A 27,354-nucleotide genomic window follows, 5' to 3' on the forward strand; every position below is an offset into this window, starting at 1 on the left:
GGTTTATAACCTGCATCATATGAGCTAGTTTTCTGTGGATTGTCATGAGGTCCAATAATTAACATTTGATTGGTAATTTATTGGTGGCATATTGTTGAAGAGCCATGTAAATTATCTCTTGTGGCAGGAATAAATAGATAACACAAAAAAGTATGAACCGAAAGGAAGATATAATTAGTGACCAAAGTTTTCTGAAAGAGTACGATAGCCTCATGTTTCACTTTCAGAAATACTACAGTGGAAATTTTCCTTACACTTGCCAATCTAAGTTTCTCGGGATATAAATTCCTAAAGAATAAGAAATCAGTTCTCAATATCCAGCCTGTAGCAAAACTGATTGAGCACTGGACCAAGAGTCAGAAACCCAGGCTGAATTCTCAGTTCTCCCTTTCTCCGTGTCCCAGGCTAAGCTGGGAAACCTCTCCAAGCTTCATCTACCCCATCCGTAAGTGAGGGTGTTGATCCTGCCTGCTGTCTTTCCCCAGCCATTGGTGAGTGCCCAGTGGTAGCCTTTAAACTGCGTTCTCATTAACAACAATAGTGGTGAAGGTAATAATACATTTAATAGCAATTTAAAGGCCGTCTATGGGGTCGCACAGAGTCGGACACGACTGAAGCGACTTAGCAGCAGCAGCAGCATGGTGATTTTAATGCAGAAAGCACTATTCTGGAGCCTGGACAATAGATGGAGTGAAAGCAGCAGAAATCCAAAAGTACGGTCCTGGCCTGAGCAGCGGCTCCCCTTTCCTCCAGCCAGCCTGGAGCGAAGAGAATTCATCTCGGCACCTTCGGCTCCTGCATTGTGGAGTCTGCACAATGTGGATGTAGCTGGCAGGTGTAGAGGCAGCAGTTTCCATGACTCCAATAAATTAACGAGTGTTCACGGATGTTTTGCAGCTGCCCTGGAAACAGGCTTGCAGTTTTGAAAAAGAATTATCGCAGCCATGAAGAAGGGTGTTTGTGTCATGTGTGTGCATGTAAAAAGCGTCCTTTTCAAAACCCATCACTTCACCTGCCCTGAATGAAAGCAATGCCAAGTTAGGCCGATGTGTTTTTCTTTCCTTTCTTTACCCCTCCTTGAACTTATTTGACTAACTTTTCCTTCTCCAGAATAAGGGCAGGTTAAACATTATTATATAAATAGCCTTTACTAAGATATAAATAGCAAGTATCTTAATATAATGATATATATTTAAACCTCAGCCCTGAATACTCATAATTCAAGTAAACATTTACAAAAACATTGTTGCTTTAAAAATAGAGGGAGTGTTTAAACGGTTTTTATTTTATTGATATTTGGCTATGATACAGTTGAATGAAATGCCGGTGTAGAACACAGTTATTCCTACTATGGAAAGGCCTTTATTTTTCCTACTGGCTTCAGAATATTGCTTACTGAAACTGAAATAACCTAGACCCTAATTGTAAGGTCTTATGTAATTAGAGTTATTATTTGAAGTATGTATATCAATACCACACTCACAGACTTATTAGAAAATGAGATATTACATGTAAATTAATTTTCTGAAGTCTATCTAAGTGCCTAAACTATTTCACTCTGTTCGGTGGTGGGAGAAGCCTTTCAAAATATATTATGTAAGTCCCTGGCTTCTTAGAGATCATGGGTTAATCCATTCTTAATATTTCAAAGTCATTATAAACACTAATTATGATGGTGTGTGTAGTATGCTGTGATGCAGGATGTCCTCGGAGACTTTGCAGGTGTGGTTCATTGTTTGCCCCTATGCTAAGCAGTCCCATGCTGCTATATTTTTTGAGTTCTTAGGTCTAACTTTTAATCATTTTTTATCTCTTCCTTTAGTGTTTATCATTTCTCCTTATTCCTATGAGCAGAACTCTCCACCCCTTTCTGCTGGGATTTTTTTTTTTTTTAATATATTCTGTATACTAGAAAATCAGATATCAAGGTTGTCAGAACTGTGTCTTACATAAAAGTAAATAGTTTCCAAGCAAATGCCTGAGGGATTTTTTAAAGCACAAATACAAGCTTTAGTTATTTGAATTTTAGTGGTATCTTTGTGGATCTTTCTGTTTTGTTTTCTTCTATGTTGGATTTCATAAGGTTTTCAACTGAGACCTCACTAATTAGGAAAAGTGTGATAACAATTATTTATACTACTTTGATAGCAGTTCTAGTTCAGTGACACTTAGATAAACATTTGCCTCACCTGTGGATATTCCGGAACCTGCACACTTTCTACTAGTCTTAATAACACTTCTTGGTGCATAAGCAAGGATAGGATGTTTTTAACCTTATTTTTCAAATATCTCACACAGTGCCTCCCCCACAATCTGTTCTCAGAAAATATCTGGTGATTAACTGAGATTTAAAAATAATTTTCATGCACAAGCTACATACAAATGAAATTTTCCAAGAACTGCACTTGTCTTTCATGTTCTGGAAAATGGTTCAGTGCTTTTCACACCTTAGTTTTTGTATTAAAAAAAAAATCAAAGATCAGGTTAAGCAGAAATGAAGAAAAAAATTGTAAAGGGGCTGAAAATAGAACTCTTCATAAATATGAATTCCAAATCCATTGCCACTTTCCTATGGGATTATTTTGTTGATGGAGGAATTTGTAGCTGCTAATTAGGAACTTTTTCATTCATTCATTTGTTCCAACAATAGCATTTATTGAAGCCTCCCGGGCCCCACCAGGGATGCGCAGGCCCTCAAACACAATCTCAGGAAACAGACATTTTGGCCAGAATTTGAAGGTTGCTGTGAGTCAGAGCCCAGCGGCCATATGTTAGAAGCATTCCCCCAGTTAAAACTGACGCTTAACATGAAACTAGCCTTGATTCCATTAGAGAGATCCCAAATATTTCATGTTCTGGGAAGAAATCTGGAGAAACGGTGTCATAATGTTTTCCTGTTCCCTGACAAGTCACTCAGTAGCCCTGTCCAAGATCATTTAGAATAGCCTGGAAACAATCGGAAGTGATGTCTCTCTGTGGAAAACACTTGGAGGATGCCTGTCAGCAAATAATGTTTTAAACTCTAGGTTTAATTTAGGCCTGTGGTTAGGTTACTTATAAGAATGTATGTGTTGAAAAAAAATGTCATCGCCAAGAAAATTACTATGAATCTAATTTAGGAAACAATGAAAGTTTCATAGAAAATGGTGATTATTGATTCTGAGGTTTTACTATCTGTTCTGCTTTGTAGTCAAAACATAAAGTTACATCTCTCCTCCCTGCCATTAGCTTGCTTTGCCAGTGAGTCATCATGCTTTGTATCCACTAAAGACCAATAATCTTAAATAGTGTCACTTAATCATATCTGATCATCATGATTTTGTAAGGCAATCCTCTGTATAAATTTTGAGTGATGTAACCATCGTATTGTTTATGCAATTTCTTTTCAACAGGACTTGAGCATTTAGTTTATTTTGTTACCCTTAGTTACACACAAAAAAAGATTGTGATAATTTTATAGAAATGATTGATTTTTATTGCCTTGACATCTTAAGGGACATAATAGATCTTTGTAAGAAAACATTTCAGGCAGAATCATTATATGCTTACATTTAAATTTAATTCTTTGTTTTTCCAGTAGTGTTTGAAAGAGAAAAAATCTTGTTAGCAAAGAATAAGAACCCTGTGTTATTGAAGAGTGACTTTTAAACATTCAGAAAATATTTTTGGAATGTAGCAGATATATCATCAGTTCGTATGAAGATATATTCATAGTATATAGTATACATAACCTTTGATCCTGAAGAGTGTGGCTTGATGAAGTGCCAAAACTTCTACTTCTAAAGTGAAAAATCATTTTCACTGTTGGAGTCCCCTGAATTCATAAAACTAAATACATGAAGAGTTGGTAGCATGTGGATGGCTAAATAAACTCACTGTTCATAGTAGTCATCAGTATATTTTATTTTGCTCATATAGTTATAAAAGTCTAGTTGTGGTTCATAAAACACTCCAATCCAGTGACTATTGGATACCAACAGTGTGCCAGATAGTAATGTTTTCATGTTGATCGTCTGACTTTAAACTTTAATATTTTTATATATTTATATGGGTCTTGTTTTTTCCAGTTTTACAGGTGAGAAAACTAAGGCTCTAGGAATATAAGTAACTTGTCACCAGTCACAAAACCAATAGGTATTAGAACTAGGATGGGAAGACAGATTTTCCAACTCTAATTCTAGTTCTCTTTTTACCATATTTGCTGCTTTGAAAGAAGCATTCATTTATTCAACAAATATTTATCCAAAAGGAACCAGGCACTGTGCTAAATCTTCATGTTACAGGAGATACAACGGTAAATCCTTGTCTCTTAAAGTCCAGTGAAAAAGACTGAAAGAACAAATGATTATAAAACACAAAAACAATATAATGTGAAGAATCAGGTTTTTAGAAAGGAAAGTACAGGATGCCAGTGGGAGCCCGGAGCTCATCTGATGGAGGCTAACAGTTTGGACAAGATATCCTGAAAGTTTGTGACATTTAAACTGAGACTATAGGATGGCAAGACAGGTTAGATTAGATAGAGATAGATAGATAGATGGAGTTAATTGACATTATTGGCAGGTTCTATATTTGCATGTTTGCCTACTCACCAAAATTTATTTATAACTCCAGAATCAATCTTTGCTGCCCGTAACATTACTCAGCCATGAAAAAGAATGAAATAATGCCATTTGAAGCAACATGAATGGACCTAGAGAATATTATACTTAGTGAAGTAAGTCAGAGAAAAATTAATATTTAATGATTTCTCTTATATGTGAAATCTAAATAAAACAAATGAAACTATATACAAAAAAAAAGAAACAGAGTCACATAGAACACAAACTCTCCCAAAGAAGAAAGGGAGGGGCGATTAGAGGTGTGGAGTTAACAGATACACACTACTATACATAAAATAGATAAGCAATAAAGATTTACTCTATAGCACAGGGAACTGCATTCAATATCTTGTAATAACCTATCATGGAAAAATAATCTGAAATTATGTATAACTGAATTACTTTGCTGCATACCTGAAACTAACACAGCACTGTAAATCAACTATACTTCAGCTATTAAAAAAAAATAATACTGCCTTTTCTCACACTTACGCAAGCACAGAGCATCCTGATACACATGTTCCCAGCTGAGATCAGATGAGGCAACATTCTGCCTTCTTGTTTCAGCTCTCATACTGTAAACAAGTGTCCTGTTTTCACAGTCGCCTCAGTGCCACATTTTTCTCATTTGTCTGCTTTTTGTTGATGATACTGCTGTTTAAAGTGGACCCCAAGCATAGTGCTGAAGTGCTGGCTAGTGTTCCCATTGTGATGTGCCCTACAGAGAAAATACACGTTTGATAAGCTTTGTCCATTGCTGTTGCGTGTGGGTTCAATGTTAGTGAATTAATAGAATATGTCAAATAAGATGTCTTTAAGTAGAAGCACAAAAAAATAAGGTTGTATCTTGATCAACTGACAAGAATGTTATGAACACAGACTCATAGGAACCTCCTAGAAAACTCATATTTCTCCTAGAAACAATTATTCAGTATTCACAAATTCAGTGATCCCAGGAACTTTATAAATAACTACCTCAGATAACCAGATAGATAAATCTCTGCCAATAACAAGTGCTGATGAGGATCTGAAGCAACTGGAACTCTCATATTGCTAATAAGGAATGAAGAAATGGTGCTGCCACGCTGGAAAACCATTTGACATTTCTTTTTAATATTTATTTGTGTTTTCTTTCTTTTTTGCTGCATCTGGTCTTAGTTGCAGCACAGGCTTCTCTCTCGCTGTGGCACTGGGGCTTCACAGCGGCGATGCGTGGGCCTTGTTGCCCTGAGGCTTGTGGGATCTTAGATCCCTAGTCAGGGATCCAACTCGCATTCCCTGCACTGGAAGGTGGACTCTTAACCACTTGATCACCAGGGAAGACCCTGGTGTTTCTTATAATTAAACTTCTATAGCCCATATAATCTAAAAGTCCCATAACTAGATATTTGCCCAAGTAAAATAAAAATTTACATTCACACAAAAACCTGTACATGAGTGTTCATAGCTGCTTTGTGATTGCTAAGAAATGGATTCAATATAAATGATCTTCAATTAGGAAATGAATAAACTGCAGAATGGAATACCACTCAACTATAGATTATTTGTTGACTTGCTGATGGAATGTATCTGAAATGTATTGTGCTGAGTAAAGAAACCAGTGTCAAGGGCTACATTAATATATTTTTCCATTTAAATGGTATCTTTTAAAGGCAAAAATATAGGGACAGAAGACAGATCTGTGGTTACCAGGGTTTGGAGAAGGGGAATAAGTTGGCTACAGAAGGGCACAGAAGAATTTGGGAGGTAAGGGAGATGGAATTCTTTCATATCTTGAGTGTGTTGGTCATTACAAAATTAAAACCCTTTGTCAAATTCATAGAACTATACACTAAGAAGAGTGACTTTTACTGTATGTAAGTTATATTTTTATAAGAAATGAAATAAAAACATATCTAAAGGATGAATTTTGATCAAAATATAGTTCTTCTAGTTTGCCAAGGTAACATCAGAAAATACTATTAAAGCATGTGTTTTACTAGTGTTCTTGTTGATAAAACACTGTAAGTACAAAATAAATACTATGTAGAAATTTATGTTACACTATAAATTGAGCAGTGAATACTGTGAACATATAAAATATGTTTTCCTTTCTATTGTTTCATAATGCTCAAATTTATTGAAGTTCTTACTGGTTTATAGGAAATAGTTCCTTACTGTATTTTGGCAAGTGGTGAATTCTGTAAACTATAACTCCCCTGTATAACTCTCCCTAGAGAAAGAAATGGCAACCCACTCCAGTATTCTTGCCTGGAGAATCCCATGGACAGAGGAGCCTGGTGGGCTACAGTCCATGGGGTTGCAAAGTGTCGGATATGGCTGAGCGACTAAACAACAACAACAATACTATAGCTCTAATATATGTGTTATTCATAGGAGAACAAAACTTTCATTTAACTTAAATTACCCAGTGATATGGCATATTGACCCTGGGGTAGGAACACAACAAAAGAAAGAAATGTAATATCATTTTTCTTGCTTATATATGATTCTTTAATGATAGGCACCTGAAGAAGGAAATGGCAACCCACTCCAGTATCTTTGCCTGGGAAATCCCATGGACAGAGGAACATGGCGGGCTACAGTCCATGGGGTCACAAAAGAGTCAGTCATGACTTAGCGACTAAACAACAGCATTGATAGGCAACTGTCACACATGGAAACTGTTTAGCAGCATATGGTCTCGGAAGCAGCGCGCATGACATCTTTGAGTGTCTCCCAATTCTGATGTGTCTTTTTTGAAATCTTTCCTTGTTTACAGTGGCTCTGCCACATTATCTCTGTTATATTTCAAGAACCAAAGATGTGGTAAAGTAAAAAAGAAAATACTCTGTATTACTTAAGATGTGTTGCCAAAACATCTTGAGGCTGTGTATGTACTATATCTTTGTACAGATAATGAGGCCATGCATGACTGTAGTCACTTAATAAATGTAGACAATGATTTATTCAAAGTGTATTGAAAACTAAGTAGCTCTGCTTAAGATTATTATGCTGCGTAAACCATTTGTTTGGTGATTAAAGTAGGTGCCGCTGCTGCTAAGTCACTTCAGTCGTGTCTGACTCTGTGCGACCCCACAGATGGCAGCCCGTCAGGCTCCCCTGTCCCTGGGATTCTCCAGGCAAGAACACTGGAGTGGGTTGCCATTTCCTTCTCCGATGCATGAAAATAAAAAGTGAAAGTGAAGTCGCTCAGTTGTGTCCGACTCTTAGCGACCCCATGGACTGCAGCCTACCAGGCTCCTCCATCCATGGGATTTTCCAGGCAAGAGTACTGGAGTGGGGTGCCATTGCCTTCTCCAAAGTAGGTGCAGGAAATGCTATATTATATGACATGTTGCAAAAATTATTTATAAAAAGAGCAGCCTTGATTTGCTACAATTTGGAAAAGTAAAATCAGTAACTATCTCTATCTTGTGCTTTTCCTGTAGAAGAACATGAAGTCTAAAATTATTATTTTTTGTGTGTGTTTCCAGCAGATTTGTTATTTTGTCTGAAGTCTTTTGGAAATGCCAACTTTGGCTTTTTTAAGTTGTTAGTTTTCTTCTGTTCCTGTGTCCCATTCCATTGCCAATATTTAGAGTTGTTTAATTTTTCCAAAAGAGGAAGAATTCCCCTCATGAGTTAATTTAATTTGTAGCAAGTGTTTCTTAAATGGACAAATGACAACATTGTTTTCAAACAGGATAATTGCAACCGTGTACAGTATGTTTCTTCATTAGTAAGTAATTAAATAATTTACTAAATTGTGCAATAATTCATAATGGCACATGCTAACCCTGCTCAATTACAGGAGCTAGGGATAAAAGAAGTTCTTGCACACATGCCTACATTTTATTAGTCAATTTTAATTTCTGAAGAAGTCAGCTTGCCTTTTTCAAAATACTGAGTAGTGCACAATTAAAGGAAAATTCAGAAAATGTTTGAGAGTCGTAACGTATTGGTTAAGAGTACACACCCCAGATTCCATTTTTTATGGTTCCTTGTGTTCTTGGACAAGTTACTTAATTTATCTGTCTGTCAGTTTCCTCAAAAGAGAGTTTTGAGTGAATTCAATGTGAAAAAGTACCTGCTAAAGAACGCGTTCCAAAGAATTGTGAACCAACAGGTGAGGTAAAAGCAAGAGCTTCAGTGTGATATAATTATTGGAAAGCCCTTTTGATTTCAGAAAATCATCTTTGGGGGGCACAAGGTTTAACTGGATACTCAAAATCTCATGTGAATTTTGGAACCTCTGAATGGAATACCTAATTTAGTCAACCTCCACCTTACAAAATGTAGGAATCTTTTTTTTTAACTCAAGAGAAAAGTATAGAATTTTAATATGAATCTAACATATTTAGAAGAGTTAGTATTTTTTTTTCAATGAAAGTAGAGAAACACCCTCAAGCCTGTTCTTGTTTCAGTCCTCACAGCGTACTTCCACAGTGCAGGACTAGAGATAAATAATAAGTGTACTTCTGAAGGCAGCGAACAGACTCCTGACCCGACATTGCCAGCCCAGTAAATTCCATCCTATGAACTGCAGCTCAAATGTGAGCCTCCAAACCACTATTGACATGTGGCAAAACTGTCTGAAATGTCAATAGTTATAAAATGAGTATTTCATAATGCAGAATAATTGATTACTTTGCTTGACTGAACAGGAACATATTTTCTCTGTGAAAGCAAAATAATGCCAGCCTTTGCTCCTGGAACATTCCTAGCTGCGAGACTCAGATTTCCCAGGGAAGCCCACGTTACACTGTGGTCCTTGATCATGCATGACAAAAATAGGGAAAACCATCTGTAACTGCTTATCTTCTCTCCATTATTTGAAAAATATATATATCTATATTTAAGAGAATCCTTTAAAAATACGGCCTCTACACGAAGCATCTGTATTAATAGAACTGTCTCAGATCATTTTCAGAACTGAAATGGATGAGATACGAAATCAAATAACATTCAATTTATCTTGTTCCTCTTAAAATGCTCTGCTTAGCTTTTCGCTCTGATGAAATAACACCCATTTCCAGTTTTATTCTTCCCCGGTGTGCTGTGATGTGGAACTCTTTTGCTCTATGTGTTTTATTAAGTGTAATTTAACTTTATGACTATCAAACCAACTATTAATCCTTAGAATAAGACTATGAAATAGGCAAGCCGTAAAGAGATTTATTTTTGAAAGTGCGATTCCTGTCTTCTGCCCTCAATTCTTTTTTCAGAACTTGTTCTCTGAATGTATAAAGTATAGTTTGCAAAGCTCTGTACTAGGCACTTTGAAGGAAAGCAAAAGGAACACCTACAGCCTACATTTTGAGCTTTCTTCCCCTCCTTATCTATATGTACTTCATGTTACTCTAAACCATCACGTTTTCTTAAGTAAAACATGCGTGGTTTCTGTCTGTGTTCTTATGTGTGCTCCTAGATATGTTCTGCTCTCCTTCTTAGAGGGCCTTTATTCCTTTTTTTGTCTACTAAAATCTGATTAGTCTTCAAAGTCTAGTTTAAGTGGTACCTCCTCCATGAAGTCCTTCTGCTCATAAAATTTAAGATTAACCCTGCACAAAGTAACCTCTTTTACTCTTGGCCCACATAGCACCTGGCTTAGACTATGTGTCACATCTTCTGCCTTACAATATGAGCATTGCTTTCATTTTCCCACTAGATTGCAAGCTCCTTGAGGAAAGGTCTGACATTTTAATCTTTTTTCCTTTCCTCTCCATGTCCCAGCACAATGTAATGCACAGATGTTTATTGTTGTTCATTGGATGGGAACTTGCATTCTTATAAGAAGCAAGACATAAAAAAAAGCTTGCAGTCTTATAGAAAATAGTGCATAAAAAGAGGTCCCTTATGCAAAGGGCTAATTTAATTTTTATTCATCTTTATATTCCCAATACTTAGCTGGTGCATAATAAATACTTATTACACACATGTGCATTCACACACACACACATTTCTAAGCTTATCAAAAGTGCTTGCTGATAATCATTTCCATATATCCTTATTAAGGTCAATAATTTTTTACCAGGCACATGGTCTGTGTGTATAACAATATGGGGTGGTGATAGTATTTCCTCTTGTAACCCTGCTAAGAGATAATCACTTTGTCCTTTCTTTAAATTGTTTCATTTACTCCTTCCAGTGTCCCTATAAGGCTCAACTATCCTATTTCACATATGAGGAAACAAAAGTTTGCTCAAGCTCACTCAGCTAGTGAGTAGGATAAAGGTTGATTTGGGGCCCAGTTTAATCTAATGCCAGAGCTCATGGTATCATTCTTCAGGGTTCAGTGAAACAAGGAAGGCTCCTTGGAGAAGGAAGTCAACATGGCGCAGTAGAGAGAAAGGGATGAAGGTGTTTCTGAGGAGGGGCTAGGACATGGTCCTGAAAGTAGTCATGGGATATTTGAGTTGCAGGAGCCCTTTGAAGTCTTTCCTATTCCTTCATTCTACATTCAGGGGCCCGACAGCCTGAGAAGGGAGGTGACTTGCCCAGGGTGACATAGAACACTTAAGTGACAAGTGTGAAACTTGAACCCAGAGCTCCAAGTTCTGAGTTCGCTTCTACTACCTATATTCCTTTAACTAAAAGAAAAATCTTAAGTTCCTGCACTCCTTACAATAGCTAAGACACGGAAACAACCTGATTGTCCATCGACAGATGAATGGATAAAGATGACATGGCACATATATATAATAGAATACTACTCAGCCATAAAAAAGAATGGAATAATGCCATCTGCAGCAACATGGATGGGCCTAGAGATTATCATACTAAGTGAAGTAAATCAGACAGAGGAAGACAAATATCATACAATATCGCTTATATATGGAATCTAAAATATGAAACAGATGAACTTATCTATGAAACTGGAAGACTCACAGATGTAGAGAACAGATGTGTGGTTGCCAAGGGGCAGGGGAGGGTGGAGGGATGGATTGGGAGTTTGGGATTAGCAGATACAAACTATTATACATAGAAGATAAACAACAGGGCCCTACTGTATAGCACAGGGAACTATATTCAATATCCTATAATAAACCAAATAGAAAAAAGTATGAAAAAGAGTATATATACACACACAGACACATATATATATATAACTGTGTCACTTTGCTGTATAGAAGTTAACGTGCTGTAAATCAACTATACTTTAATAAAATAATTTTTTAAACAGACTCGTCATTTCCTGTTCCACTGCCAGCTGTAGGAGCAGGGGGAAGATATCCCTTGGGAACACAGTTATGCAGTCCCTCTGGCTTGCGATATGAGTCATCTTCCTCCCTGCCCTTAGCAGGTGTGTGTGTAGCGAGGCACCCGCCACCTACCTACTCTGTGGAGGTTGCTTAGGTCTGAATGCCTGTGAACTTTATCCTTTCCCTCCTTGTGATGGTTACAAAACATCTGTCAGTTCTTGAATTTCCTAATAGATATGTGAGACACACGGTTCCGAGAATCTCAGAATCCCTTCACCGTTGTCTCAATTCAGCCAGATCCTTCACTTCCAACATCCTATTACCCTAACCGCCGCACTAATGACTTACAGCCATTCATCAACTGTGAGAGGTGAAACACTGTGCAAACATCTTTTCAGCAGATGGCCAGACACTGCCTTTCTTTAGGGAAGTTCCAACTCAGGGAACTGACTTCTGCATAGAGTTTTCAGAGCCAAGGCCACCTGATTAGGAAGCTTCTCAAGAATAAATCTTGATTCTTATTTGATTCTCCAATAGAGGGCCAGCCATATAATAAATATTCAGTAAATGTGCTTGATGATGTGAAATATAAGAAATATATATGTGTGTGTGAGTGTGTTTATAAAATTGAAGATGTCTCTTGCCATCAAAATACCATTAATTTCACTATTTTCATGGACTATGTATGTGCACACATACATGTACATTTAAATCTGGCATCTATATTTGCTTTAAAATCATGAATAAAACAGGTTATATTAATCTGATCACCCCTCTTCATTAACACATGTAAAGAAAGAGACCCCTCTTCCACCTTGGTGTCCAGGTCTTACCAGCATTATTCCATTTATAAATGTTTCTTTATGAGAAACATTCAGACTCAAAACTAAGCAAGGCTGTAATCTATTGTAGGTAAGTTTGTGTCTACTCTTTAGCTTCCCAAGTAATCTTACTTAGAACTCTCTAGGTCTCAGACCTAGAGACCAGGGTCTCAAACTAACTCTCAGACCCTGTTTGTAAGTAGGAGACCTGGTCCCCTAGATTTATGTTGGCCCAAATGGCTCAGCTCCTACAGATCACAGTGCCATGGAGGCTAAGGATTCAGCTGAATCAAGCTGCCCAGGACCATATTAACCTTTCACTGATCCCTTTCTTGTTCAGCTAGAAAGAAGTTAATTGAATTAGCAAGCTGCCACACACTGGAGAGAGAGAACCAGGACCCGGGCGAGACAGAACCTCAGAGTCAAAATGTAGCTTCCCTCTCATGTGCATCAGCCAACTTTGAAAACATTGGACGGGGAGCCACCTGACGATTCTGGATAAGTTTGTCAGCCCATCATTTTGCCATTCTCCCCAGTAGCACTCCAGGTGTGAATCAGTGTGGTGTATACCATGAGATCAGATTCTGTTTGGCAGAAAGTCAAATGTACTTTTCTAAAGTCAAGTATCATTTCCTTATTTAACTTCTGAAAATGGGAAGATAGGCACTAATTTACTGATTATACTCCAGTCTAGACTCCTGCAGAAATCCAGCAAGCTTTCCTCATGGGCATTTTGGGATAACTTGCCATCAGTCATGTCCCTCCACTTCCTTGCTAAGTGACAGATCCCATGTGAAACCCAGTACCTAGGGACACCACATGGAGCTGTCTGTAGAGGATTCTGAGTTGAATCACATGTTTTTTTAGGTATGCAATATGCCTTCTTTTTCTGAGATTAGCCAACAGAAATATTTGACTTGAGAATTAATGTATGATATAATCCCACTCATGGTAAAGAGTTCTTATCTTGTTTAATTACCTTCCTGTAATCAATTTTTTTGCTTTTTTTTTTCCTTCAGAACACTTGGTAAAATTTTTTCAAATGGAAAGAGTAAACTACTTAACACTGTTTTACCCCCATAGTTGGTACTCCAGGAGTGTGTGTTTTATGGAAACCAAATAATTATTCCTGTATTTTAATATTTAGCTGGTAAAAGTTTGCACCGAAATGTGCTTCTTTTTTGGCTTCAATGTGGAAGTACTGAAGGGAAATACAGATCCTTTCATTCCTGACTGATTTACTTGGTTGAGGACTTATAACTCTGTGGAAAAGTTGTATTTCAAGAGGGTTTTTAAAGAAAACCTCTCATATTTACCTTTGAAGTTTCATGAGAGTTTTGTGTTAATATAAACACTAATATACTCTGGGTTAAAAGCTGTGTTGAAAATGAAAAAATGCATTTAATAGAGGCATGTATTACAAATAGCATCCAGCCACACAGGAGGTTACTGTGACTTAATATCTGAAATTCTGTTGCTCATTAGTTGTATGGTGAGAATGAAATACATTTCTAAAGGGCAAGGTCAGTGTTACATTATCATAGAAATGTCTTTGTTGAATAAAAGTATAAATATTTCAAGTTTAAGTATTACGAGATTATATTTCTATTGGGGACATATGTATAGGATGAATGATTCTTCTCCTTGTAATTGCAGGAGCATATGTCATGTTGCATGTCATTCCCGATTACTGATTTCATTTGAAATGGTCTGGAAATAAATACCGATTACTAGTAATGTAAGATTATTTACCTTGGAGTCAGATGTCTGACAGGCAGGCTGGAGCTAATGGATTTGGTCATTTTCAAAGCATTATTTTCTAAAGCAGGATGCTGTTTTAAAGTAACGCTGAATTTTCAGAGTCGTTTATCTGGATTCATTTGCAGTGAGTATGGAAAAACACCCCTAGGAGCATGCAGTCTCTGATGTTTTTCCATCCTTTAACAATACAAAGGAAAGAAAACTGTACCCAGAACCTACCAATAGGACAGCTCGGCATTACCTGTCCTTATTAAAGTCGGTAGGACAAGGGAAATCAAGAACCACATATGAAGGATAGTGTCTGTGTAACTGAGGGGCGTTGCCTCACTGGGTGATGTAGTTGCATTATGGGAACGTGGTGTGATTTAATTTCATCACTGTAAACATCACAGTGGGTATGGTTGATTCATTTGAAACTCTTGTCCACTTCGCTATGGCTGGACAGCTGAGTTAACATGGGTAGGTCTTGGCTTCACACTGTTATGATTTCTGATTTGGGGGGCTTTATTAGGGGGAAAAAACTGTTAGGATAACTTTAGCTGAAATCAAACTTTTATAAAGGTATGGCTTGATTTAAGGTACCATGAATTTTTTTTAGCCTTCTAAATTAGAGCACTCTGTAAATTTTGCCTTGAAGGGGGCTCGGAGGATGGGAGAGTATAAATCTTAGTTTTTGCAGTGCTGATTGTCTGCATGTGTTTTAAATTACGTCCCAACTCAGCAGCAAGGACAACTCAGTTATATGGGAAAAAATGTTAGGACTCTTCTTGCTTAATTACCATGAATGCAACAACTAATAACCATCTAATATCTGAGTTGTAAATGGAAACACAGACCATCAGAAAAGAAAGCAGAGTTGCAGTTGTGTAAAGGAACAGTAGTAGGTAACAAACCTGGCTTTTGATCATTTTTTCTGCTATGCTCAATACTGTGGACAAGACTGCTGAAATTTTAAATAATTTGGTCTCTGGGTATGTAGCATCTGAAGTTCATAGTAAAGAAATTCATCTGATAATAATATCATGATTTGAGTTTCTACAAGGCCAGTTAAAAGGATTAAGCTTCAAAGTTTGGAGGGAATTAAACCTTAGTTGCAAGTTAAAATTCACAAAGTTGACCTTTAGAGGTTGCTTGGTTATTTGGTGGTGGTGGTGGTGATTTTTTTTTTTTTCCTGTCTAAAGTACCAAGACATCTCACTTTTAGGGTGTGAAAACTAGAACCTTTTCCACTTGTAGATGGGTTCTCTGGAGAGAATGGTGGATATGGAAGAGCCTGGGAAATTAGTGGCTCAAATCGGCTGGCAACTGGAGTACATTTAGGTGATTCACACAACAGTTGTCTGTTCTCCTTCCAGGTATCAGTGGTCCTGCAGGAAGGGAGAGGTGTAAACCAGGACCTTAAATGTTGGTAGGATGAGAAATATCAATGTCTAGGTGGCCGGAATTCCCTTTTCGCAGGCCGAGTCTCCCAGGAAAGACTGAGGAAACCATTACTCCTGGAACAGTCTGGGTGACTCCGTTCCCCACCGCCCCGGAGGGGGCTCTACCTTCCGAATAAAACTGGGGTGATCTGGGAAGTTGGAAGTTAGGGAGACTATAGCCCACCCCTCGCCCCCCGCCAGACCGAACATACCCTGCTTTTCCGCCAACGAGTTGGCGCTTTTGTCACCCCTGGGAGGGCCGGGAAGGGAGAGGGAAAGTAGCGTCAGGTTGCGCCCTTCTTGCCCAAGGGGTCGAAGGAGAAAGTAGATGCGCGATCAGAAGGGCGCTTGAGCGCAGAGAGCGCCCGGGAGGCCACAGGTGCCCTGGGAAGCGGGCAGATGGCTGGGGGTCCGGATGCGGGCCGGGGGTGCCAGAGGGCAATGCCAGTCCGGGTGCGCTCGGGAGCCGCGGCCGCTCACCTGCCCGCGGGGGCGGGGCGGGGCGCGGTGCTGGGGCGCGCCGCCTCCCGCCACCCGCCTCCCGCCCGGGGAGGAAGCGGAGGGGCGCGGTGTAAACAGAGCGGCGGCCGTGATGTCAGCCGGTCACATGGAGCCTCTTATGGCTCGGGATGGCTCTCGGCGGGCGGGCAGCTGCTGCAGCTGCTGCTGTGGCTCGGGCGGCGGCGGCGCGGCGGCGGCAGAGGGGGCTCCGGGGTCGGACCATCCGCTCTCCCTGCGCTCTCCTCACCGCGGCTTAAATGATGTATTTTGTGATCGCAGCGATGAAAGGTGAGCCCGGGCGCCCCACCGGGGCCGGGTGGGCTGGCTGCTCCGGGGGGCGGGGAGGCGGGCGTGCAGGGGGAGGGGTGGGCGCGCCTGCTCGAGCGCACGTACTGCCCGGGGCTGGCCGCGGGAACCCCGCCAGGGTTTTTTGGGCCCCTGCAGCGGCGCCCCCTGAGCCGGGTCACGGGATCTGCCTGCCTCCTGTCGGGGCAAAGGCGCAGGGGCTGGACGCCCCCCCCCCCCAACTTCTGTCCCCTCTGGCTCCTGTCAGTCGCCCGGGTCCTCCTGGCACCCGGCGGGGCTCCCGGAAGAAAGTTTGCTGGGAGTCGCCGCGCTTCTGGCAGGGAGGGGAGGGTCTGAGGAGCTAGGAGGAAGCCGGGGGCGCCCGCGACGGGTCCCCAGGGCCCGCACCCCGGACAGATCTGGCCTGCGTAGGGAAAGCGCCGCGGCCAGGCCCGGCCGAGCGTGCGCGCGGGTGCGGTGTCATCCCTGGGGACTGGTCAGCGCCCCGGGCCTTGGGCCCTCCCCTCCTCTGCGGCCCGGCAGCCCCGAGCGCCCGGCAGCCGCCGGGGGGAACGTGCGGCCGGTCTGCGCTGCGTGCCCGCCCCGGCCACTTCCGAAAGCGCCCAGGCCCTAGCGAGACGGGCTTCTGGACCGTGCCAAGACTCCCTCGGGGGCCGCCCGCAGCCGCAGCGCACCCCGACTTGATACTTTTGGGTTGTGAATGGATGTGGGGAAGCAACTTCACCCCCCCACAGGATTCGCGGGCAGTAGTGGAGGTTAGACGGCGGCGAGGAGCCGGCGGGCGCAGATTAGTCGTGGTCAAGACTCCGTCGAGCCTCCTCGCCCGGCCGCCGGCCCTGATCAGAAGTCCTTAACCGGGCTAGTGGCCGGATGGCAGGGGGGACTAGCTGGAGACCGGACTGGCTTCAGGTCCCCCTAGGTGAGGAGGAAAGAAACCGTGGCAGGTCAGGGAAGTTTCTAATGAGAAAGCCAAAGTTTGGAGGTGTGCAGGAAGTCGCCTGCGCGGTCGGGAGAAGCCGAGACTAGCCAACAGCCCGAGAGAAACTCAGCCCGCACCCCGCCGCCCGCTTGTGCGCCAGCAGGTTCTTCGGGGTGGTTAATCTGCCCGAGTGGCTTCGCAGACCCGGCCGCTGGGAGCGGGGATTTAGAGCCCCATCTGTTTGCCGCGGACCGAGCTCCCTTAACGCGCCGCAGTTTCTCAGACCTAGACAGTCCTGCGGGGTCTGCCCATCAGAGCGGGCGCGGGGCGCTCGTTAAACGTTTGCTAAGGTGGAGGTTTTGTTGCAATCCTGGATGAAGGAAACAGGTTCGGTATCTGGCCTAGGTTTACTTTCGGATCACCGAGCTTTGCCTTTCTTCACTAGAGATTGGGTGGCATCTCTTTTATTAATTATTAACAGGCCGAAACGTACTGGACGCTAAGATGAGTTGCTTGAGATGAAATCTGTTTATCCGACGTGCCCAGAGCAAAATTTTTGTCCTTTCCCCGGTGGTTTGAGGGAAATGGAATTTAATCATTTTTTAGAATATGCAACAGATAAAAGGAAAGGGAGGAGACCTCCCTGTGATCCACGTTCTTAAGCCTGAAGTTTTTTTTTTCTTCCTAAAATGATTTTAAGATTTTCTTACCGACTTTTTTTGTAGAAGTGTATGCTCCTCCCCTCCCTCTCAAAAAAACTTTTATGCTATTTCCTGCAGTTCATTAATCCTGTAAAACGATTCAGACAGCCTTTGTAGTTAAGACATTTTCCCTCCTTTTTTTTTCTTTACGGCATGAAATAGATTTGGGAAGGTGTTAATCCTAGTCCTTATCTATTTTATTTGATATAATTGGTGTCGATTGGGGAAGGATAAGCAGCAGAGACTATTTCCCCTAATGAACAGTAACCACCAAACAATAAGGAAAGTGCGTTTTAAGATTTTAACTTAATTTTGATGTTTCTAAGTACTTAGGCTTTTGCTTTTGTAGTTCTAGTACAAAATGAAGTTCCATACTATCACTTGGTGATTATTATCACGGGAATCACACCACCACCGTATCCCCCCCAGAGCTCTAGCCCACACATTTGTCTTGGAGTGACCTCTGGCTGCCAGAAGATAATAGATTCAGAGTATTGTGCTTTGGGAAAAGTGGCTCAGATACACTGGCAATGCAGTTTTTCTATAAGCTCAGCTGGAGGAGGGGAGGCGGGGGAAAGGGGGCGATGCATCTAGACAATTAGAATATTTCATTCCAAGGATCATAATATCCTGTGTCTTAATAGGGTTATCTTGCTCTGATGCATATTTAAACTGAAGAAAAATAGTTTCTGGGAAAATAAGGAATGCTGTAAATATTTCCGTATCAGATTTAAGGTGCGGGGGGAGTGAAGAGGGCGGCGGAAACTGGCCCAGAATCATATTAAATACTTCCCTGCTGCCTCTCAGTTTTAATAGTTAAATTGGTTCCATATGGAAGGGAGTTTGTATAATTAGATTTTTTTCATATGAAACAGAAACACTCTTTACAATATAGCTTTTCAGTATGTGTATGCATGTAGCAGGGGGAGGGTAGAACAAGCTACCATAAAAGAGAAACATTCGCTTTGTTGGCTGATTTACTGATGTTTTTTTAAACATCATTAAATCAGGCCTTTTGAACTCACGAAAGAAGAAAATCCTTCCTCTGCGTTCGTTGTCAAATAAGTTTAGGCTTAAAGTGCATTCATGCTTAGAAGTAATAAATCTTCATTGGAGCAACTCTAGTCTCATCTTTCAGTTTTGTTTTTGTTTAATTAACAACAGAATTCCAATACCATTTGGATGGCTTCTTGGGCAAATGGAGAGAGCCAGCGATAACATTTATAATCAGGGGAGCACTTGTTCTGCTCATCACAAAAGTGCTTTGGCCAAATGTCAGGCGGCAGCCAGTGCTGAAAGGAAATGCGAGTGCCTCATCAGTTTCAGTAGATTATGCCCCCTTTGCTTCCTAGGAGCCCTCAGCCAGTGTTCATGTAAATGGAGTTAGGAGAGTGAAGGGAGGCTTAAGGGGAATGTCTATCCCATAATAGATTGTTCCGTGTGCACTATCGGTGCGCAAACACAAGGCATGATACTACTTTGAAAATACTGAATATGTAGGTGACTAGGGGTATTTCCAACTCTAATAAATGTGATTTCATAGTTTTGAAGAGTGTGGACTTTCTCTTTCCCAAATGAAGTTTGAATTTATCCCTCATCTTATTTTAAGCACTGTGTCAGTAGTATCCCTCAGCTGGGACTTTGGTTCCACTTTCATGACCTTTGATGGGTAGGATTGGGAGAGAGTAATGTCTGGATCTTGGAAAGAGAAAACCCAAATGGCTATTCCAGTGAGCAGAGTGCTTAGCAGGCAAGGAGAGGTCACTTCTTTTATAGACAAGGAAGATCTCTGAATTCATTTGCCCATGGGTGATAGAGGGAGTTCAGACCATCTATGAAGTTGAGAATATTTTAGAAGCACTGTTTGCATGAGCAGTCTCTTGATTTTATATATTTCAGTCACATCACTTGAAATGCAAAGCAATATCATACTCAAGTAAACCACTTTGCCCTCGATTTGAATTGAGTACCGTATAATTTATTTAATGCTGCCCAGTTATAAAATGACAGAGTCTTTAATAGACTTAGTCCTTTAAATATGTCTATGTACATATATATTTAAATACATGTGTAATTTAAATGTTAGGGTTTTTTACTATCTAGTAAATATATAGGTAAATATATGAATAGTTCTTACCAGACTTCTCTTTCTCCCACCTTTCCCTCCCAGTCAAGTGAATCACAATAAAATGGGTGAGATCAGCAAGTAGATAATTGCAGAGCATCTGCAATAGCACCCAGCTATTTGTAATTTGTTCTGGGGCACCTAAAAAAATAACATTTACAAATGACCTTTTATGGGAGAAAAAGTTACTGAATGGATAGATAGATCTGCAGAGGTAGAGTTCAGTTATCTTAAAATTTTTCTGAAGTTATTTTAGTGATCAGTAAAACCCCTTGGGGAAAAGGAAGGTGGGATGATTTGGGAGATTAGGGTTGAGATATATGTATATATATCTACACATACTATTGATACTATGTATAATATAGATAACTAGCAAGAACCTACTGTATAGCACAGGGAACTCTACTCAATGCTCTGCCGTGACCTAAATGGGAAGGAAATCCAAAAAAGAGGGGATATATGTAAACATATAGCTGATTCACCTTGCTGTACAGCAGAAACTACCACAACTTTGTAAAACAACTGTATTCCAATTTTAAAAAAGAATAAAAAATAATAAAAGTAACATTATAAAATAAAAAACATGAGTGGAACAAATCTATAAATACTTCATTGTAGAAATGTTTTCTGCATGGATTCTAAATTTTCAGTGTTTATTAATAAGAAATCAAGCCTACCTTAACCTATATATTTTATATTTATTAATTTTATAAATCATAATTAGATGCTCAGAGTTAGCAGCTACACTGTATTTCTATTTCTCTGCTTTAAAAATAATAATTTGGAGAGGTCCACCAGTGACAACACAGATGTGAATTCACATTTGATATTATCTCAGAGACCACATATTCACCCATTGATGAATGATTTACTCATTCTTTCTCCCCCTTCTAGCTCCTCCACGAAGGATACCTCCCTTTCACACCAGCCTTTGAGGCATGGACTTAGAGATTTGCAGTCTGAGCTTTCTGTATCTGTCATATCGTCTGTAACATGATGGAACATGGTTTTTCATTGTCCGAACACTGTATCTAGAGATAAGAGGTCTAAACTGACAGACAATAGGGTAAATTAGCCAACAGGCAAAATATTAATACAAGAAAGCAGTTGAAATCCTTGGTTTCTAGATTTTCTTTTTTTTAAGTGACATTTGTTAGCCTTGATCATATTATAAGGAAGTAACCCAATAACTTTAAAATCTTTGTATAAGAAGTAATGTCGGGTGGGGTGTGGAGGGAGATGGGAGGGAGGTTCAAAAGGGAGGGACATATGTATACCTATGGCTGATTCATGTTGAGGTTTGATAGAAAACAACAAAAGGATAATTAAATTATCCTTCAATTAAAAAATAGATAAATTTTTTTAAAAGTAATATCAAACCTATTCCCTAGGTTTGCCAGCAGTTTGATTTTTTGCTTTTGATTTCATTGCCTCTGAAATTTATGAGGCATTTCATAAATACAGGGAGGATGTTAATCTATATTTGGTATTTGCTTTATGGCTTACATTCTTGTCTCATTTAATCCTCCCTAAAAAGTCATTGACTCTGTCCTGGTTTTTAGTTGAAGAAACTGAGGCTAACAAAGGTTATTTATTATAGTCAAACTCTTCCAGCTGGTAAATGGTGAAGCAAAGACTAGAGCCCTAATTTCTGCTGTCTTCCTGCTGCCTCTCCTGGAGGAAGCTGTGAAAATGTCCTGGATATAACTTTGTCTCTAGTTAGTAGAAATTATAACTCTGGCATTTATAAGGAAAAAGATTCAATTATGTAATGCATTGCTGAGCTTAATATCTTTAAATTACTATTTAATAAAATCAATTTGGTACAAATGGGGTTGTTCTTATTTGCTTACCATTAGTTCTCTTCATCCACGATTTTCATTAAGTCTGCATGTTGTAAGAGGATCTGGGTGAAATGCAAGCATTATTTTCCTAAAGAATATGGAATACTATGATACATAGCTAACCTGTGTAACCTATCTCCATCATGGTAGAATCAAGCTGGAGATTTATCTATACATCCACATATCTTTAGGCAAATGAAGCATTCACAGATACAGCTTTAATATCCCTTTATGGAGTAGAAAGCTCTTGATTCCTTGGGCTTGTGAGTGCTGTCCTGGTTGTTTCCGTGACAGTTAAAGGGCATGATCATGGATGTAATCTTGAGAAATCTGTTGTCTTTTAGGAAACCAGAGTCAAAGTTTCCGAGCAGATAGATCTGCAAAAGCTCATTTCTCACTTGATTGGGGTTTATTTCTCTGGCAACTGGATTGAGCTGTCTGCCTGAAAGCAAACAAGCATCATCTCAGAGAGTCCTAGGAAGAGCAGAAACCTAAAATGTCATTTCGATACACACCCTATTGGCATTCGGTTCCTCTCTGCAGCCTTCTTGCCAATAATTGTCTGGTTTTGCTTGAACACCTCCTGTGATGGGGAGCTCACTATCATTAGAGGAAGCTTATTCCATCTTGAATATGAAAATTCTTTTTCTATCAAGCGTAGCAGTCTCTTTTGTACTTTTAATCCTTTGATTCTATTCTGTTTCTTTCTTTGGGGGTAATACACAACACATTTAATCCATCTTTCATAGGAAAGAAAGATTGTCAGTTATTTGAAGACTGAGTATGAAACACACCCACACTACATTCTCAGTCTCTGCTTTCCCTCTCCACTCCATTATATTCACAGTCAGCCTTCCAGCATCCTTGGTTAGCTTCTTCCTCAAACACATTTCAGTTTGTCTAGAATTTCTTAAAATTTTTATACCAAATTTTTGTACCACAACCCTAGTCCTAGTTGTGATATGACTGACTCAGCACTTAACCCACTAGGTAGTAAAGTGTAAAGATTTTAAATTTTGTTTTAATTTCTTTCAGATACATGACCTAGGCTGTATCTTTTGACCATGTCATGAATGGCCTTTGTGATGCCACTGTAATTTTTGGAAGTGGACTTTTGACCTACTTAGAAGGACTTTTAGATGAACTGAAGTTGATATTAAATATCCAAGAAAATCAAGGATATTGAAAAATAAAGGAATATTTGGAGCATTTCTGAGGTGTTTTTCTCCAGTGTCAGAGCTGAGATAAGGCTGCCCTCTAGTGGGTACTTTCCCATGGAACGCTGAAAGCGGTAATGGTGCCAATGAATTTCCCATCAGGCTAGTGGAGAAGGTCAAAGGTTGAAGTTATTTTCTCGATTGCTGTGGGGCATTCTACATCAGATTCTAAAGTGTAATTTATCGTTGTGCATGGTTAATAGAAATGCATCTGTAGTAGAGGTAATAAATTTTTAAAGTTTTCTTGAAGAAAATAAGGGAATATTTTTTTAAAACTTAAGATAGATTAAAGATGATTTATAAAATTTCATTTGGCTCCATATTAAGTGTAAATATTTAAGTGATATTTGGTTTGTGAGTAAACAATTATTATGACTTTTGTGGTAATCCTTTTTTTTTTTTTTAAAGAATTTCAACCTTAATTCTATTCCCCAACCATTAAATATTTTTTTAAAATAGAGATTGTCAGCCATCTTGATCAGAGAAATCCAGAATTTTCCTTTTTTAAATCTAAAGCTTTGGGAGTTTTTTGTTTTCAAAAAAAGGGAGACACTTAGAAGTAAACTACTATAGCTCTTTTTGGCAATAAAACAGTTTATCAGTGGATGCAAATCTATTAACCTGTTTTGTTTCTGAAGATTTAGTGCTATAGCATCCTGCTCACCTCAGTATACACAATTTGCCAAAGAAATAGAGCAATTTATTACCCAAGTTTATATAACATATCACATATGCTTTAAAACACTGCACGAAGTAGAGGTAAGCATTCATTTGTGTCATTTTTAGGATAAATAATACAAATGAAATGTGTGCTTAGATTTCTGTGGTCTGTTGAGTGTGAAACAGTTATGAAACAATCTGGTTTCTGTATTGGAATCGAAGAAATAAGTATTGATTTTTCTATTTCCTTAAATATCATTTGTCACTGGTGCTATGGAAAGAGAGGAGAATGCAGGTTTACGTGAATTTTGCAGTGCTCAAGTAGTTGAGGTTTGTGAGCTGAGCCGTGATAACCAGGGTGATCGCAATAACAGATAATCACCAGGATTTTAAAGGACGACAGTGCTGGCGTGTTCCTACCAGAAAGATGAAATTTCATCTTTACGTGAAAAAGAAGGAAGGGAATTTTTTTTTTTTAAAGCCAGGAAAACATACTGTTTAAACTTTTTCATCATAGAAATAAGGTAGTGGTTCAGAAGTGAAGACTTGTGGTTAAGTCTCAGATCTGGTCTTGAAGCAGACCGTTTTTCAAACTGCGCCACCCAGAAGTGTGATTCTTTCACCACATGAGAAATATCCTTTTTTTCACAGAATGTTATTTTCATTTTTCAGTCATTGGGGTTTTTATTTTTATCTTTTCTTTATCTCATGTCATATCTTCAGTAGAACTCTGGATATAAATAACAAACTGAATTTGTCTCAACAAATATTTATGAAGTGCCTACTGTGTGCTGCGTTATTCAGGTGCCACCCATGTGATTTCATAATAGAACAAAGACACCTCCCTCCCCATCTTAAGCCATGAATCAGCATTTAAAGACCTGTACTGAGAAACTGGCAGCCGTGCTTAACCAGGGAAAGCTGCTCCAAGACTACTGAGCTTATAGGTCTGTAGTTTCTGAGCTCCACGCCATTTAAAACAAAGACTTTGCAACATGCAATGAAACATTAATGTAATTGGATAAAGTTAGTCCTTCAGTTTACATGTGAACATGATTTCCTTCCAAATAAGCCACAGAGTAGCTCTAAAATCCTGCCTCAGCAGTGGCTCCGAAACTTTGGACAGCTACTCATAACCGGGAGAGTTACAAAGGCAGATTCCTGGGGAGACCCTGATTCCGTCAGCCTGGTCTCAGCCGGGAAGGTGAGTATTTAAAAGGTGTCTCAGGTGTTGCCAATTCAGATGGTTCTCGCTCACTCTGCAAAACTTCCCTCTTGCTATCAGAGCACAGTTGGGCAGTGGAGTCCTCCAACCCCTTCAGTGGTTCTCAAGTATCATCAATCTTCACAGTTAGCTGAGAAACATTTGAAAAATAAATGCCCAGTCTCCATCACTACCTGCCTGGTTCTGATTCTGATAGTCTGGGCTGAGGCCAAGGAATGTGAACTTGTAAAAGCCCCCCTTGGGGACTGAGGATCTGACATGTTTGAAAACTGCTGCTCTGGTCTCACCCTCTCCTGGTCCCCGTGAGGTAAGGATACTTAGAAGATCAGGGATATTAAGGTAAGCAGACACTTTCTTTTTGAGGCCACTGAAGTCTCCTTTCAAAGTGGAAGAGGTGCCCACTATGAGTAATTTCTGCCGTAGTGTGCATGTTATTGACATATTTGAGATAGTCTTATTTCTGGCTTTTCTATCAACTAGTGGGTAGGAACAAGTGGTCAGACTCCTAGTCTGTTACCTGAAATGGCCCAAACGGGAGAGGACCATATTCCTCTTCTGCAGAAATCTTGCTCAGGGTTTCTATCAGAAAGCCAGTTTCTCTGGCTTTCTAGCCCTCAGTGAGCCACTGGGCTGGGTCTCACCACCATGGTGACCACTCATTGGGGGCAGGCTGAGGATTGTGCTGCAGAAGTCAAGGCCGACTCCAGTGGAAACAGTGATGACTTTTTTCTATGTTGCTTTTTTTCCAGCAACAAAGTACAGGTTTTAGAGCCCTGAAAGCTTGCAAATGTTTCCTATTTACAAGATGGTGTTTCTGAAGCCCTGAGCACCCTGCTTGTATCTGCCAGTGCCTAGGCTCTAGAATGGCCAGACACAATCTTGCCTTCGTGCAACTTAGATTCTAGTCTGGTGAAACAGATACAAGTGGAACTGTGCTGGGTGAGCGGGGGAAGGCTGATCCCCTTCCGCACCAACTCCAGCCCCCTCCTTCCTTGGAAAATATAGGCTCCATAGCCCATCATGTGGCAGACATGATGCTGTGGGAGCGACGCCGAGCACAGCAACGTTCATCTGTGATCTTGTGAGTGTACGTTCTGACGGAAAGAGGCAGATGATACCTCTCTCTCTCTGTTTAGTCACTAAGTCGTTTCCGACTCTTGCGACCCCATGGACTGTATGTAGCCTGCCAGGCTCCTCTGTTCATGGGATTCTCCAGGCAAGAATACTGGAGTGGGTTGCCATTTCCTTCTCCAGGGGATCTTCTCGACCCAGAAATCAAACCCGGGTCTCCTGCATTGCAGGCAGATCCTTTACCGACTGAGCTATGAGGGAAGCCCAGATGATACCTAAGTAAACATTAATGAACTAGAGAAATACAGATAGTGACAAGAGCATGGCCAACACAGAAAGTGGAATGGCTTAGAATTGCTTATGGCCTCATGGATGAACAGGAGGGAACAAAATCCGAGATTTTTTTTTTTCTAACAGGTGGTGAACGTTCTGCCATAACCCAGGAGGGAATTTAGAGGTCATCTGTTCTCTTAGTGCTCAGCCTTGTCTGCCCATTAGACTTGGCTAGAAAGCTTTATGAAAAATATGAGCCCAGGCTCCACTCGTGGAAGCTCTTGATTTTATTGGTCTGAGGTGGGTCTCAAGTACTGATAATGTGTTAAAAAAACTGTCCAGATGACTGCGGTGGAGAAACCTCCAAGGTCCAACACCCTTACTTAACGTGTGAGTCATCCATCCCAGTACAGGGCAGCAGCGTTGGGTAGTGGAAACCACCACCCCCACCCCATAGGGTTCGGGCAGACACATGGATTCTCTTCCCAAGTCAGCTACTCAGTACTTGTCAGACCCCCTCAACTGCTGGCTTTCCCCTTTTGTAAAGTTGGGGAAACTTGTAGCCATCAAGAGCTTTCCAACTCTCCCATTCTGTGGAAATGTTTCCTAAAATAAGAAAAGGGCCACGTTTATTGTCCATAACAATTCCCTTCTAGTTTCCTTATTCCTTGTCTTATCTCCTCATTGCTAGGGGTGCCTCCATCAGCTGATCAGCTCCTTTGGG

At 40.2% G+C, this 27,354-nt stretch overlaps 1 protein-coding gene across 8 annotated transcripts in view; it reads left to right on the plus strand.

Moving 5' to 3' along the window:
* RORA (RAR related orphan receptor A) overlaps positions 1-27,354 on the plus strand; it is an 816,521-nt gene that overhangs the window by 686,799 nt on the left and 102,368 nt on the right. Inside the window, exon 1 of one of the 8 annotated variants that reach the window (XM_055537765.1) lies at positions 16,384-16,577. The exons of the other annotated variants lie outside the window; for them this stretch is intronic. Within the exon in view, the coding sequence (XP_055393740.1) occupies positions 16,547-16,577 (31 nt within the window). The 5' untranslated portion in view covers positions 16,384-16,546. Of the gene's footprint in view, positions 1-16,383; positions 16,578-27,354 lie in introns of those variants that run through there. 8 annotated transcript variants of the gene reach the window in all.

The sequence above is a fragment of the Bubalus kerabau genome, chromosome 10 (assembly GCF_029407905.1).
Source record: "Bubalus kerabau isolate K-KA32 ecotype Philippines breed swamp buffalo chromosome 10, PCC_UOA_SB_1v2, whole genome shotgun sequence".
Lineage (NCBI taxonomy): Eukaryota > Metazoa > Chordata > Mammalia > Artiodactyla > Bovidae > Bubalus > Bubalus kerabau.